The 17,013-nt window shown below is 31.3% G+C and overlaps 1 protein-coding gene across 1 annotated transcript in view; it reads right to left on the bottom strand.

Annotated features, from left to right (window-relative positions):
• The window catches only part of Pde9 (phosphodiesterase 9), a 503,564-nt gene that overhangs the window by 70,648 nt on the left and 415,903 nt on the right, over positions 1-17,013 (bottom strand). The window contains exons 7-8 of the mRNA XM_075357846.1: positions 11,587-11,635; positions 9,433-9,560 (exon numbers count right to left, since the gene is read on the bottom strand). Coding sequence (XP_075213961.1) covers positions 9,433-9,560; positions 11,587-11,635 — 177 coding nt within the window. The remainder of the gene's footprint in view (positions 1-9,432; positions 9,561-11,586; positions 11,636-17,013) is intronic.

Here is a 17,013-nt window from a genome sequence, read left to right as displayed (position 1 = left end):
AACGTAAAAATTATTTAATTTAAAATATCCACGTCATCCGATCCGTTAGTAGTGGGGATCGCTGTACAGTTCACTTTTTGAAATCTTAAATTTTGACTAATATTGGTCAATATTAACAACAGAACTGTATCAGTGGTTTGTTGCTGGAATTTTCAGAGGACATGGATGCATAATAAAGAAATCTGAAATTATCATAGAACTAAATCCAAACTTACGACTGAAGCTAAATGGAATTTAGAAATCAGGATTTGGAAATAGAAATACTGTGTCTTATTTTATCCCAAAAATAATTTAATTGTTATGTAGTACAACACGCATTAAAGTGTGCCAATCCTTTTGAATTAGAGAAAATTAAAAAAAACCATATACAATTGAAAAATAAAAACCTTTTATTGTAATAGATTCGTGAAGTTGTTTGTAGTACGGGAAACAAATTTACTCTCGATTTAACAGTATATAAAAAGCAAGCTGGAGATGAAAGAGGTTGTCAAGTTTACTTGTAATTTTAAAATCTGATTATTAATAAAGCGGCCAAAATCTACCATATTATCGTATATATTCTTGTGCGAGTACACATAGGAAAAACAATCATGTGTAAAAGGAAAGCTAGATTTTTTCTGTTTCTTCTTTATGTCGAGAGACTGTTATAGAATTTCTCTTATAGAATACAGAATAAACGTAAAGTACAGTCAACTGTCAAAGAAATACAAATTTTCTGTATACATTCTGTTTCCTTTATGAACGTTTATTTTAAAGGATAAACTCTGATTTGGCGGAAGTAAAATAAAATGTGAATTTAAAATATTTTTCTGATTTACAAAAATTATAATTCTTACACAAATTTAGATAGAAATGTATAGTTTATAATATCGCATAGAATAATTCGTTAAGTCTTTCTACTTTAAAGGTAGGCTGACCTAGTACCACAAATAACACTATCAGTAAGACGTTTATGATGGAAAATATCCGGTACGTTTTGCGGATCAGAAAAAAATTTGCCTGTTTCAGCTCAGTGAAGATTTGGAAATGGAGGTGAACAAGAATGCCAAATATTAAAATCATTGACGATTGAGGTAGAGAATTTAAAGAGGTTGGCATAATTGAGGAATTAAAAATTTGGTAGGTCCAGTTCGAGTAAAATAAATGTTAATACCATGAATCTGGAATAACATTTCACTCCTCAAAACTTAACCTCTTGTGATTCAAGTGATTCAGTATACTTCAGTGCATCTGCACAGAGAAAATTGTTCAAGCCAAATTTATCCACCTCCTTTTAATACTATGATCTTCCAACGTATTAAAAAATATTAGTGTAATTTTTTCGGATGAGACTACTTCATTGGAAAAAAATATATAATTAAGGTAACTATTACTGATCACAGTTCAAACAAGGTAAATAGACAATATTCGCAGTATAAAAATCAGAGAACCGCTTTTCTCACTTTAGATAAAAAGGATACAAAAGAAGCCTAATGCTCAACAAAGTTATTTGTTACTGGGATCGTCATATCTTCAATATGACAAGCTCGAATGATGGAAATTTTCCTCGATGAGATAAAGAGAAGTTTCAGTTACGATTATTTTCTAAAATGATATGTTCCTAGAATGAAGTTTAATTTTTTGGAGGTAATCTTTCCAAATCGGTTAATAGTCCAACATTATATCAATCGATTTCGTGGATCAATATTACTCCTAAAACTTTTATTTCTCCTTCAGACTTTTCCTTTTGACATTATTTAACGTGGTACATTAAGGATAGTGTGTATTAAACGCTATTTTCTGATTGTGAAAGTATGAAGACGTTATTAAAAAATAAATTATATCATATTAACGGTGACTTCATCATGAAAAATATGAGATAAACAAGTATCGATTATACGCTGCACGGAAGAAAAGGGTATTTGGCACAATACATTAATACAATGGAGAAAACTTAATAAATTAAATTAAAACCTGAAAAACTATAAAGTTCATCTTACGTCTTTTTTACAATATATGTTTGAAAAGAAATTATTACTCTGAAAAAGCATCATGTTAGGCTATTACTAATTCCTATACTAATCAATTTTTCTAGATAAAAAAAAACCACAGTAATTAAAAAAATATATCAATAGTAATAATAATAAAAACAACATGAATTTAATATTTACATTTTATAAATGAATTCTGGAAGCAGAACCGTTTTCAGCCGTAAAAAGGTAGAATGCATGTATTTGATGTACAGCATTTTTTTAACATCACCAAACGCTTAGTTGTATCGATTGGTCAGTTATTTGGCTTTTATTCGCTAATATCATGTATTGTATTCCGAGAGGATTACAAATATTACTGTTTCCTTCTTTTTTCAGTAAATAAAACACAATTTAAAATAAAAAGGTAAAATAACAGATACATCCTAAATCCTTATGCAAACTGTAATAAAATCAATAACATTTTTTTTTCAATAATTTCATTAATGTCATTCATTAATGAAATCAATACACACTTTAAACAGCTTCTTCAAAAAAATTTCTAAAAAAGTTAATTTATTTTACTTGTAACTTTTAGACGATAATATTCTAATTCTTGTTTTTAATTTTATTTGTAACAAGAGTCTGAAAGTATAATAGTATAAATTTCCAGATATAAAATAAAACTCCGGAGACTAGTCGATTTATTGAACCTGAACGACTACATTAAATCAAATCCACGGGGATAAATAAATCTACATAAAATTAATTATACCTCGAACACTGTTCATTTTATTTTACGATCAATAGAGATAACAAAAAATTATTATTTATATATTTTTTTTTTTTTAATCGCCGATTACAGAAAAAACTTCTTTTTTTTCTGAACAAGAGGGAAAATATCTACTACCAATAGAACCTTTCACAGTGAATTCAAGTATGTAAATAGTTTTTCTCGATCACCCATCATTTTTAATGTAACAAACAAATTAAACAAGAAAAAATTAATACATTTCTATTACATATGTATGATACTAATCATCTTGCCTAAAATGTCAGGGTAGTTGTTTTCCTTCCGTGTTTGTCAATTGGAAAAGATCTCTTCAGCTTCCAACAGTAATCAACAAGTAATCTTGCACTTCAATGTATCTATTATTTTTTATAGTACCTCTTTTACATGGCACTGATATCTTGGTGGGAACTCTCGGCTTGCTTGTTACTAAAAGCACCAAGATCGTTTGGGGGATGAAGTGAATTTTGAGGAATATGTTACACCCCATATTTTTGTATGATTGTAATGGTTTACCCACAATCTCAGGCTAGTTGAAGGCTTTATAAATTCCTAAAAACATTTTCATATCTCTTTTGTCGAACCCATGCTTATTTGTTAACATCTTCAAATTTTCCTCCTTTAATCAAAACTCTTATTTGGGCTCAAAAATTCCTTTCTTGATTTAATATCATTAACACCAAAAGAGATATAATGAAACTTATCACCCTTTCTATCCATTGCGTTAACACAGTTTTTGAAAAGCGCTAATGTTATGTGAAGTGGATATAAGAACGTAAATAATCACGAAAAAAAGTTGACTATTGAGGAGTGTATAAAACTCCTCAATAGTCAACTATTTTCTGTCAAGAGGAGAGTGATTCACGGTTTGAGTATTCCTTCACGATGAAATTATTTTTTTGTCCCTGCTATACCATTCGCTCAAAAAACAACAAAATTTAGTACAGCGGAAATGCATTAACAACACACACATTTTTCAATCTGAACAATGTTATCATACTAAATGTTTTTCACCATGATGTCAATATGTTTGTACTTTTCCTTCATGTTATTTCCACAAGCTAACGAAACAGAATTTTTCAAAAGGACAGCCTTCAAACTAGATTTCGAAGAATCAATCGACAGTCTTCATTGAGTTGTTTTCTGTTTATGACCAAATACATCCATCACAACACAAATATTGTTACCCATGCACTAAATGATTTACTTCAGAGCAGGACTTTTGAAACGCTTCCTGCCGGTTCACATTTAACCATCATTTTTAACAAATAATTACATTTAACTATTATTCTGAAGGATATTGCAGCATTTCAGTTTAAAACCCAGAGGTTCGACCTATTTTTTGAGTAATTTCAAATCCCAAGAAAAGGTCGTTTAATTCGCCTTGAGTTATCAAATGAGGTACACAGGAAGATGTATTTACTACAAAAGTAGGATCGCCTTGCTCATTATTTAGACTTTGATAACACCTTTATCTTCCAATTCATCTTCTACAGTTAGTTATTGAAGTCCTCACTCAAGAGATACTGAACTTGAATCAGGTGGCAAATTCGGGTACTTTACCGTGTGTTTGGATTTACAATTTATTCCTTTTATCTTAGTATTATTGAAGTAATAGCCCAATGAATGATCTTGTGACACGCCACATCATGAGTAATGTAAAGCTCATGTGCCGAGAGCCCTTAGCCCAGTATGTTAGAAATTTCACCCAGATTGAAGAGTAGATATAAGGGGGGATCCAGTACTTATTTTCATCTCCTACTTTACGATCAAAACATAGTTTAACACATTTTTTAACAAGAATAATCAAACTTCGTCTCTGATCTTTTAACGTCAATCCACACACAATAGAAGTAATACGGATGACTTATACACTTCCTTGACGTACTTATCCTCCACCTGACACAGTACACATCACATAGTAGCTATAAAAATAAAAAATAAAAAAGAAACCCCAATAGGTGCATAAATATTGAATCGTCGATTATTTTCGTAATTAAATTTTTACCACTAATTCATTGACTTTTTTCATTTTACTGAAACCTCTTTACACAGCGTTATATTATACCAAAGCTTGAAACATTTTTTTACTTTCTTAGTTATCTTTTTTTAGGATGATCATGACATTAAATAAAATAAACATTTTAGTAAATTATGGTTTATTTTTTCCTTTCTAGTCTTTCAAATTCTTCATCCTATTCAGAAAAAAACAATTTAAGTTAGATATATTCTGGATTTTGAAGCCTGAACAAAAACATTCCTGGTTGTTGTCAGCTCGTATTTTCAGTATAGGGATCCCACTGAGGAACATTTAGAGAGGTGTGATATGATCCTTAGACTGACAGGCAATTTTTCAATCCTTATAGGCTCTGATGTTAAAGCCAAGTCGCTTTTTAGCACAGTGGGATCACTGATCCTGGTGGTGAATTGACTGAGGGTTTCATCGCGCAGCATAACTTTGAAATTTTTAATGTTGCAGACCAGTTGGCCACCTACGTCGACATGATCGATGAACGGAGAGCCTTTCGTGATACCAATATTGACATTAACAAAGATAGTAATATCCCTGGTAGAATTCTGGACTGGTCTGTGGTTGATGATTTCTCTAGCGATCATCGACTAATACTTTTTTAACTGGTGGATGCAATGCGTGATATCATTAGATGGCATTTCCCAGTTATGCAGAAACGCTTCTTGCACAGAAGGGCGGATTGGCCTAGATTTTCTAATCTTCTTGCAACCGAGCTTAGGATTTTTTTCTCGGAGCCTATACGAGCACCCATTGGATTACCTGAGAGAACGTTTTACTTCTGTGGTGATAGCAGCTGGTGATAGTTCCATTCCCCGGGGCAATAGCCGAGAACGAATTGCAGGCTGGTGAACTCGGGACTTAAATGCGATAAAGCTGTCTGTTTGTCGACTCAGGAGGGCCGCGCAACGTGAAGGCGATCCTGGTCGGCGCGCGGCTCTACTTGCGAATCATCGCAGGAAGAGAAACAGACACTTTTGTTGTATAAGGTTGTCTAAGCGCATTTCCAGGCGCTCTTTTGTTCAGAAGCAAGGGAATAAAAACCCTTAAGTGTTGTGTATAGAGTTTTTGGACATAAACGTAGAAAGAATGTCCTATTGTCGACCCTTTCGATTCAGGATGGTATTGTGATGGACAAAGATCGTGTCCACATTTATTGAATGATTTACTTCCTGATGACACTGAGGTTGATGAGACTTTGTATCACCAACGTGTCTGGCAGGAAGTCACAGAGTTCCATACTAAGGAACAATCTCTTGAGATTACCAAGACGGAGGTTCGTCAGGTGATTTGTGGTATGGCACGAAATAAAGCCCCCGGGTATGACTGAATTATGGTGAAACTCCTTGTTCGCTCGTTACCTGTGATTCTTGGTCCCCTGAAGAGAGTTTGTAATAGGATGCTTTCTGCTGGGTATGTCCCGGCCTGTTGGAAACGTGGAGAATTGATATTCTTTTTAAAAGTGGCGACAAGGACCTACCAAATAGTGTACATTATTAGTTCTTCTTACCGGCCTTTGACGCTCTTGCCTGTGATTGGTAAGGTTTTTGAGAAAATTTTGTATCTCGTATTAATAGTAGGTTAACTTCTGAGCATTTGTTGATGGACAGCCAATATGGCTTTCGACCTGGCAAGAGCATAGAGGTTGCTAGGCTCAGAGTAATGAATATTGCCTCCTCCAGTGTATGTATGTGCTATGTGTTTTTCTGGATATATCCGGGGCTTTTAACAACTTATGGTGGCCCTCTTCCTTGTTTCAAATGTAGAAGCGTGGTTGTATATGTAATAAAATAGAAATTCTCTAAAGTGATTTCAGCCATCGGACTGTTTCCCTTCGTGATAGCAGCTCAGATGTAGGAAACCCCTGTCCAAAGCATATCCGCAGGGCAGTGTACTGAGTCCGCTTCTTTGGATGATTGAGTTTGATTCTATTTTGCGGTTGAGGTTGCCTAGTGGCTGCCGCATCGTTGCTTATGCGGATGGTGGGCTATTGCTGGTTGAGGGTGACTCGAGAAATGAGATAGAATTTAGAGCTGTCCATGCATGTGAGATTCTCAGTTTGTGGAGTCTCCAGCATAAGATGATTTTCAGTCCGGAAAAAACCACAATGATGTTGCTGAAAAGTCGGCTGGCCAATTCGCCTCGAGCGCGAGTTTCAATTGCCAGCCTTCCTATCAGATATGTTTCTGTTCAGAAACATTTGGGTGGAATCTCTGATGAGAATCATCGATTCAAGGAACACCTTTAATATGTTGCCGAGAAGGCCGTTGATGCCTTTTTTGGAATTCGTAGAGTTAGCCATTCTCATTGGGGGTTGAATTTCCTTACGATGCGTGTCCTTTACAAGGGTATCAGTGAGACTATTATGTTGTACGCTGCGCCTGTTTGGTCATCGTATAGTCTTTAGGTGTCATAGAAAGTTTCTCGTGAGAGCCCTGCGTCTCCTTTTGTTGGCGGTTACAGGACTGTCTCGCGAGAGGCTTCTGTGTTATTGCAGGCATTACGCCGATAGATATTCCTGCCACTGAACGTAAGGATCGTTATATATCTTCTTACTCCAAAACTATGAGGAAGATTGAGGACCAAGATTCTGCATCTTGGCAGGCCAGGTGGAATGACTCTCCTACTTGTCGTTACACGCATAGAATATTCCCAACTGTGACTGATTTGCGTGCGGTTAGGTGGATTTCCCCCAATCAGTATATTACACAATTTCTTTCCGGGCATGTTGCCTTTAGGGGAAGTTTGGCTAGGTTTTGTTTAATAGATTCGAGCCTGTGCCCGGATTGTGGAGTTGACGACACTGTGAATTATGTCCTCTATGTCTGTCCCAGGTACGAGGCCGAACGTACCAGAGCAGTTAGAGAACTTGAGAGGATGAACTCCTTTCTGGATTTCTGAGTTAATTGGAAGGTCCGTGGAAAATGGTCGATAGTGGCTGGTTTTCTCAGTTTTCTTGCATTACATAGGTTGGCTGAAGTTGTTTAATCGGCGTAGGTTCCCGAGTGGCTAGGGTTACGGCCGGGACATTTGATTGGTCGGTGTATTGGCAGCGAGCCTAGGTTAGTTTAGTTAGAACAGTAATTGTTAAAGTCGTGTGGCGGAACCACTGTCGGCGGGGGAGTGACCGCGCTACCGAGGGTAGCGTATGGTAGGCTGCATGGTAGTCCATGCAGCCGTGTGGTGGAGCACTGTCTAGCCGAAACCGGCCTTCGAGTGTGACATTGTAGACATTGAAGTAGATCTGGGTGGGAGTAAGAGGTGTGCCCTCGACTCCCTTGAGGACCAGATTGGAGTCCATTTTTCTTAAATTGGTTAATTGTTGTATTTTGTCACGAAAATTCCACCATCACCCACTGGTGATGGAATGTATGTCTGAATTTCGTTGTTACGTATAACAAAGTTTTAAGTGGTGTGAGTTTGGCATTGAATTCGACTCGTTATTTAGTCGATGTTTGAGGCATTTACAGTCACAAGCGTTTATATTATAATTGGGCTAGACACGAGGTTCGTGCTTTCTCGAACACGGTTAGTTAGTTCAGAGGAAGATGCAGTAGGATAGGGAAAGTGAATATGTCCGAAGAAAGCCTAAAGCAAAGGCGTTGGCTGAGTTATTGGTTTTCAGTTACGTATATGTCTGCCGAGGCATTTGCATCGGTGACATCACGACTGAGGTCTGGCCGGTGACTGTGAGATGTAATCAGTGAGAGGATCTGAAGACGACCTCAAATAAAGCCCTTCACGGCTAGGAACGGAGGGGTGGTATGGCTACCGGAATCGCCAAAAGGTGGGTGTCTTCCACAACGGGGTTGGGATGAAAAAACCCTTCCAAACGTCGAAATGTAGTTAATGGTCTTACAAGAAAATAAATTAAGTTTTTGTGCGGAATGTTTGTTACAACAAATCAAACTACTATGAAGGGGATATATCCCATTTTTTATGCACCCTTTTTTGTTTGAAAAAAGTCTATTACTAAGGAACACTACGTTACGTGGAACCCATTATTTTAGATAATGTAATGGCTTTAAAAATTATAAGATTTACGATGGGAGATTAATTATATAAAAGAACTAATATTTTTTATAATTTTGTGAAAATTGTCACAATTTTCCATTAAGAGAATGATTGCATTCCAATAAATACCTTAATTTAATCAGGTTTATGATAAGCTCTGGAAAATCTGTTTCGGTGTTTTTTCATGAAAAATGGACAAAAGAAAATATCAAATAATCCAAATGAAAATAAAGAACTCATTTGCTGAAAGTTTCTTCAAAACAATATGACGTAAAAAAAAGAAATTTGGATAATTTATAGAAACAAATTCTAATTTTACAATGGCAGAAAAAAATTTTTTTTATCAGTCATTCACTTTTTCATTATTTTCTATTCTTCCTTAACTCTGTACGTCTTATATATTCAGTTACATTCAATAACTTCAGTCCTATACATTTAGTCTTAATTATAGATGTACATTACGTCTTATTGTAGATTCCGATTTTGTTACATAATACCAACTGGAACAGAATAACCCAATCTAATGTGATATTTATCACCATCGAAAGAGACAAACATTGTGCTTACTAATTAACTACATCGCATATAAAAAATAACAGAAAAAAAATTATTCCTTAAAAAGAAAAAAAGGAAAACAATTTATTACTGACTCAGCCAACTGAGATGTTTTGTGGTTTCCAGTTTAAATCTGAAGCGTTCGATATCCTCTTTTAATTCTTTCACGACGGAAGGTAGCTCTGAGTGGCCTTCAGCTAAACGCTTTTCCAGCTCTGACACCCTGTAAAAATGAAATTCTTAAGTGAAAAATATTTTTAAATCATAAAAGTAAATTTTCCACTCATGAATAAAATAAATATAAAAAATATATTTATATCAAAAGCAAGGGAAACAGCTAGCAAATAGGACAGAAAATCTTTCATGCGATATCCAGTTCAAAAAAAATATGTAGGTGTTTTTTATGTATTAGTAAAACTTTTAGTTTTAACTAGTTTTTAATCACACATGTTGTGATTAAATAGTTTTGGCTTTGGTTCATAAGAAAAAATTTATTTTTAAATCACATCTTCTCACTACTTTTTAGATTAGCTAATTTATTTAACTTGATTTTAATCTCTATTTTAATTATTTTTATTAATATATTCAATCTTAATTGTAAGTAAAAAAAATAAGAGGCTGACACGCTAAATTAAAATTACATTAAATATATTTCAGATATAAAAATTTTACGGAAGCCAATAAATAATATTTATATTAAAAATATAAAAATAATAATTAAATTAATTATGCTATTTTCCATTAATTGATACTATATATTAGTTTAGAATATAACCTATTTTTTACCATTCCATTAATCTCATTACTAACTAGAAGAAAGCCATATTTTTCTGTTTCTATTATTGTCGTTTGACATATGTGTAATTATTATAGGTTAACTAATTACTAATAAAAATTATCAAAAATATAATTAATAATTATATTTACACATCCATTATTATTGTTTTTACACGAGGAAAATATTAATAAACGTACAAGCCTTACGATAATCAATTTTTAATACATAAACTTAAACTTTTACACAATTCATAAATACGTGAAGGGGGATGTTTTTTATGTGAACAGTACAAGGAGTATCATTTTTCTTATCACCTGCTATAGATAAATCGAAGACTACTAGACTCCGTATAAAATAAACAACAATGTCCATTTTAAATGGAAATTGTGGTAAAAGTAAGAAGTAAAATAAAATAAGTAAAGTAAGAAGTAAAATACAAATATTCTTGAGAATCAGATATAGGGAAAAATTATGGGTTTATACAGCATTTGACTTAAAAATATTTAAATATAGTTCCAGAAATGTAACTTAAATAATTTCTCAATAAAATGCTCTAATGTTTCCAACACTGGATACGAAAAAAACGTTTTTTAGATATAATATAAATTAACTTTGTTAAATAGACAGTAAACAAATAATATTTAGTAAGGATATTTGTTGAAAATTTAATTTTCGGAAAAGCGACGTAAATAAAATCAACAGAAATACAAATTTTTAACATAAATTCGACCTTTATTTAAATCATAACACACCAAAACAGTCGGTTTATATAAAACAAAAGGCACCATGACAGAAAATATTATGATTCGAAACTAAATTAAAAATCAACAATTACCTAATAAAAATTTACTTTCCTTAGATCATTTTTACTATCAGGAAATATTCCTGATGGCAAAAATGATCAATTCCTGATGGTAAAAGTGATCCTTCAACATTTTTAGTTGCTCTATATTTTGAGGTTTGTTGTATCCAAAGATACAATAAACCCAACAATAAAATTCTGAATTTATCTATGTTGGCTTATTTTATAAACATATCTAAATAAAAAAGAGAAAATATTCAACTTAAAATAATGAAACTTGATTAGATGCTTTGATTAGGTATTTTAGTGTCACTTCTGATGCTACGGTAGTCACGAGAGAAAAAAATTGTTTTTGAAGATACGAAAAACTCGGTGGAAAAATATTCGTTTTTACCTGACTATTTTCTAAAAAAGAAACAAAAAAAACAACTTTTAACTTAAAAAAAACTTTATAAATTATAACTTTTTCACATTTTTGTGAAAAAAATACAAATATTGCAGGAAAATTAGAATGTTCTGGTAAATATTTTGTGAAGTAATTAAATCAAAACAAGTAGTGTAAAAAAATTCAAAGTCAATAGAAAACACACCACAAGAAGAAATAAGTTATCTTTTTTCCCGTATTGTATATTAAAACACTCAACAAAGTAAAAATAGACAATAATTTACCTGTTTTCCAAAGATACCAGATCCATTGTAACTTCATCCACCAACATTCCTATAACAAACGTACAAAAAATCGAATCAATAAAGTTAATAAATTGTCAGAATTGTTTTTTTCTAAATACCATACTTGAGTTTAGGCATTTGTATTCGTTCGATTACTTTTTATATTCAGCCACGATTATTAAGAAAGGTCACAATTTATATTGTTATCTATAAAGTATTTTCATACAGTCCGTGTAAAGGACTTAAAGAAAAATAGACCTAAGATAAGAGACAGAATTCAAAGTTGTTTTACCACAGAATAATGATGTTAAGTTCATTACATCATCGAGAGGAGAGAGGAAAGTAAACTACAAGGAATAGAAAAGGAAATATCCAAAGCAGTCCGACATAAGTTAAGGACAGCATTGATATTGAAAAACTTTGTAACAAAATAGACATTAACAAAAACCTTAATGGATAAAACCTGAATATTTTTAAATATGATATTACAGAAGAATCTTTAGGTAGTTGCAGAACACAAAATGGAAAGACGAATTAGAGAATAGAGAAGCTCGTTGCAGATCTTTGCAAAAAGAATATTAGTACTCGTATGCTATGTATTCAAACATTCATGGTAAATAATTCGATTGTAGAAGAAAGTCGTAAAGAGTAGCAACCGTAAAGAAAGGTAAAGATTAGAATGCATAATTTATAATGCAATATAAAACTGGATATTAGGTTGTAGGTAATAGGTGTCGAGAAAAACATCAAACCAAACGTCAATAACTACAGAATTTTTTTCTTTTCTTCATTTAAACAGTTTTTTCTTTTGCTTAATTTAGAAGGACTTAAAATATGTAATTCTATCTTCTTCCTTTCTATTGATGATTTGGCAAATAACTTGACAATGATATGTTCATAGTCTGGTCAAAATATGCCTTTAAATATTTAATGGTTTCAACATTATTTGCTGACGCCTTATAAGAAGTCGTTCAGTAGAAAAAAATAAATATGCGAGACAAAAGTAAAGTGCAATCCTCTTTGATAACTACTACCTTTCTTTTTCTGTTTAGCCTACGGAATCACCATAAGGTATTACTTCAGAGGATGAATGAGGATGATATGAATGTAAATGAAGTGTAGTCTTGTACAGTCTCAGGATTATTGCTGAGATGTGTGGTTAATTGAAATACAACCACCAAAGAACACCGGTATCCACGATCTACTATTCAAATCCGTATAAAAGTATAAAAGCCTTTACTAGGATTTGAATCTTAGAACTCTCGACTTTGAAATCAGCTGATTTTCAATGACGAGTTCACCACTAGACCAACCCGATGGGTTTTTGATGACTAGTTACTTGTAAGTACTTACTTATTACTTGTTACAAACAACATTTGCGTAATACTGTAACACAAAGCGTATGTGAAAAAAGTACCCTGAAAACACTTACAGAAACCTTTCTTTGCTCCATTCATGTTACACCAATATTTTGACTTTATGACTGGTAAAGACAGTCACATAGACAGTTTGTGTAATGAAACAAATGTTACTGAAATCTTCTCTTTTGAAACTGATGTGAGTTCATCATCACCGAAAAGTTGTAAACTGCCATTAATTAAGGAAAACACTTCGTGAAAAAAACATCCAGAATCCAGAATAATTTTTAGTATAAATTATAATCAAATATTTTACTTTTGGAATTCATACTAAATAATAATGGATGTTTAAGCCAATCATTACTAGGTTTAAGGATTGCTATTACGAGTTAAAGTAATAAAAGTATTTAAAATATACATCCTTCCCTCACTCTCCTATATTAACACAAATATGGAATCAGATATTGCTCTTCTAATTCTTTAAGCCCTTCATTATTAAGAAAATGTACATTTGAAAAGAGTGCGGATGACCAAAATTTGTAAACTGTAAAATTTGTACGAGTATAACCTGATTTGTTTAATCCGAGCTTGCAGTGTCAAACAGGTACATCATACTAAAGGTTATTAAATTGTGGCTAACAATTTTTTAATTTTGGTGCCGGCTTTAAAATGTCGAAACTCACAGAAGAATTGAAAAAGTATTTTTTATTTATGTTAAAATTTTCCGCTTTTTCAAAATATGTTTAATTTTAATTTCTTAAGTTTGTTTTATTTTACTTTTTTTTAGTTTTAATTTTACCCAAATTATAGATAGGATAGACAAAACCGGAATGAAAAAGAATAATTCGTAAGAAACTATAAACTTACGTCTTCGGAAACGGGATGTAAAAAAACTGTTACTGGGTATAAAAAACTCACAGAAGAATTGAAAAAGTATTTTTTATTTATGTTAAAATTTTCCGCTTTTTCAAAATATGTTTAATTTTTATTTCTTAAGTTTGTTTTATTTTACTTTTTTTAGTTTTAATTTTACCCAAATTATAGATAGGATAGACAAAACCGGAATGAAAAAGAATAATTCGTAAGAAACTATAAACTTACGTCTTCGGAAACGGGATGTAAAAAAACTGTTACTGGGTATAAAAAATTGTAAAACTAGGTATAATTATTATTTTTCCCTACTTTCTCTAAACAAATTTCTTAAATTTCGTTCAAAAGCTTTCGAGTATTATAAAGAAATCAGGCTATTAATCATTAAGTTACAGGGACCATAGGGTATTTTTCTCTAGTAAATAAAAAGAATAATTGAAATCGGTGGTCCATTTTGTGATGTAAGGCTTGAAACCATAAAATAATGTTGCAGATCAAATTGAGAATAACTTCTTATTGAAAACAGTAAATAAAAAAAATAGAAAAATCATTTAAATCGGTTCGTTTGGACGGAAGTAATTTTTGAGTAAACATTAGAAAAAAAAACCATTTGAGTCAAATTTAAAATATCTTCCATCGTTGAATTTTGAAAAATATAGTCCGATTTGTGTAATTATTTGGCAATAATTCCCAAAAAAAGTTATATTTTCTGTAAGTTCTTATGTTTCAGATTAGATATAATAATTTTATAAGTAATGTATTTCTCGCAAAAAGTATAAGAAATTAAGAATTTTCTATTTAAATCAAAGTCCATTATGAAAAATATCAGAAAGAAAACAGAAAAAATATTACTTTTTTGTTTATGTAGAAATAAAACTACTCATTTTTTTACGTGAGTATGCATAATAGAATAGATAACATCGTATCCGAAAAAAACTGTAAAATTTCATAGAAATTAGTACTATTCACAAAAAAAGAAGAAAATTCAAACATTATTCCTCCCCTGATATTTATATAATGGTAGGTTAAGAGGCAATATATTTATACAAAATGCGATACAAAGTGAGAGATAAGTAAGCTGAATATCATACTAATGATACTTTTTTTTTTCAATAGGTAGTAATTCCCTTGCTTCATTGATATATTGAAATCCGAAGCAGAAATTACATATTGTATATTATTACCGTACACCCGCTGTAGATCAGATAAGTATACACCCTTCGGGCTCGTTAAGTTTCTTTTATCACAGCCTCCTTCAAAATATTATAGAAGAGTGTAGTGATATATCCTTATTCCTTCATAATAGTAATGTACGACTATAAAATAAATCAACCTTATATTTTGAAACGGATTATTAAAAAAAAACTTTAAAATCTGTAAACTTCAATAAAATGCGAAACTTTTTAATGTCTAATTGGTAAATAAACAAAAAATATTCCAAAATTTATTTAAAATTAAATTAAAAGACTTCTTTTTATAAAAATAAAATTACTGTGACGAACACGAACACAAAAACATTAAGAAGATAAGATAACTGATCCACTTAGTTATATTGCTCTAAAGGTCAAGTGCATACGGTAACAGAATAAGAAAGATAATTGACCGGATATCAAGGCATCAAATGAAATGTGAATCACAGATCTTGTGCATTGATTTCACATCTATTCAAATCTTACTGTTTGATCTGTGCGTCTTAGATCCCCAACGAACGCAAGTTCTTACTCAGATATCTCATTATAATTTGAGTTCTCATCTAACTATACTAAAACTTAGAAATTTTATAAACTGTTAATAAAGAATATAAACACAATTATTTCGGACGTGATATTGCATATTTTAACAGTTAATATGAATATTAAATGAAAAAGTATACTCATAAAAAATATCCATTTTGTTATTTAAGTGTATCAGTATTATTGTCATAAAATTCATTACGAAAAAGAATTATACCTTCCGAACCACTTAATGGTAAACTAAGATTTATACACTATTATATTTTATAAACTTTTATTATTTATTTTATTTATAATATTATTTTTATACTATTAATTTTCCGTTATTCTATAGGTTTCCTTCAGATAATTTCTATTTTATAACAACAATACAGGAGAAAAAACAAGTTACTAAGATTTATACACTATTATATTTCATAAACTTTTATTGTTTATTTTATTTATAACATTATTTTTATACTATTAATTTTCCATTATTCTACCGGTTTCCTTCAGATAATCTCTATTTTATAATAACAATACAGGAGAAAAAGATAAGTTTTAATATTTTATAAAATCCGATTTCCTTTTAAAATTGATGAGTATATTCTTTTCAAGATTCTTCGCGACCCCACACTACAAAAGGAAAAATTCATGTTTTTTGAAATTAATCGCCATATTTTTTTTTCAATCATAAAAAATTATTTAAGTAAGATTTAAAATCAAAAACTCATCTTTTTCAAAAATACATGAAAAATGAGTTCCTTCAAAATTCATTAATAAATAAGAAAAAAAGACGTTTTATTGGGCGAATAAGTTGCATATTTGTAGAGTTAAAAAAGCGAGAATAAAAATGACAGTAAATTACTTATTAGAAGGTACTAAAAAAGTACTCTATATTAGTGCAGTAAATAAAATGGCAAATTTTTTACGTATATTTCTAATAAAAATTAAGGAACTTCACAAAATAATTACTAATTTCCTCCCATATCAATTTCCAGTGGGATTTTGGTAGAAATCCACAAAATTTCAGGGGTGAAAGAGAATTATTCTTAAGGATATTTCAAAATGTTCTCGGATTACTCTTTATTTTTGGGAGAAAAATTAATAGTTACTGAAGCGTATATTTAAACATGTAAACACCACATCATTGATTAGTAATAGCTGTTTTCACTTACGATAAATGTCCTGATCCTCCAAGGGCTGTGTGCAGAATAGGAGCGTCCTTTCAAAGGACAGCCCTATAGCAGCTACCAGTTAATAAAAATTTTTGTTTATCTCGTTCCACGCTTCCGTTGGAAGCGAATGGAATTAGTTAAATACTTTAAGGTACTTAACTAATAATATTAAGGAATGTTTATTTTCAAAAAGTTAATTAAAAAAACCTTTTTTCTGTGCCTTGATTATTTATAAAAATATGAAATCGATCGATGTAATGTTTGGTTATTTTCGTAATTAAAATAAGATTTATTTTCTTTAATTTTAAA

This window comes from Lycorma delicatula, chromosome 2, assembly GCF_047948215.1.
Source record: "Lycorma delicatula isolate Av1 chromosome 2, ASM4794821v1, whole genome shotgun sequence".
Taxonomy (NCBI): Eukaryota; Metazoa; Arthropoda; class Insecta; order Hemiptera; family Fulgoridae; genus Lycorma; species Lycorma delicatula.
Note: the sequence above shows the minus strand (reverse complement) of the source record. Positions and strands in the feature narration are given on the sequence as shown.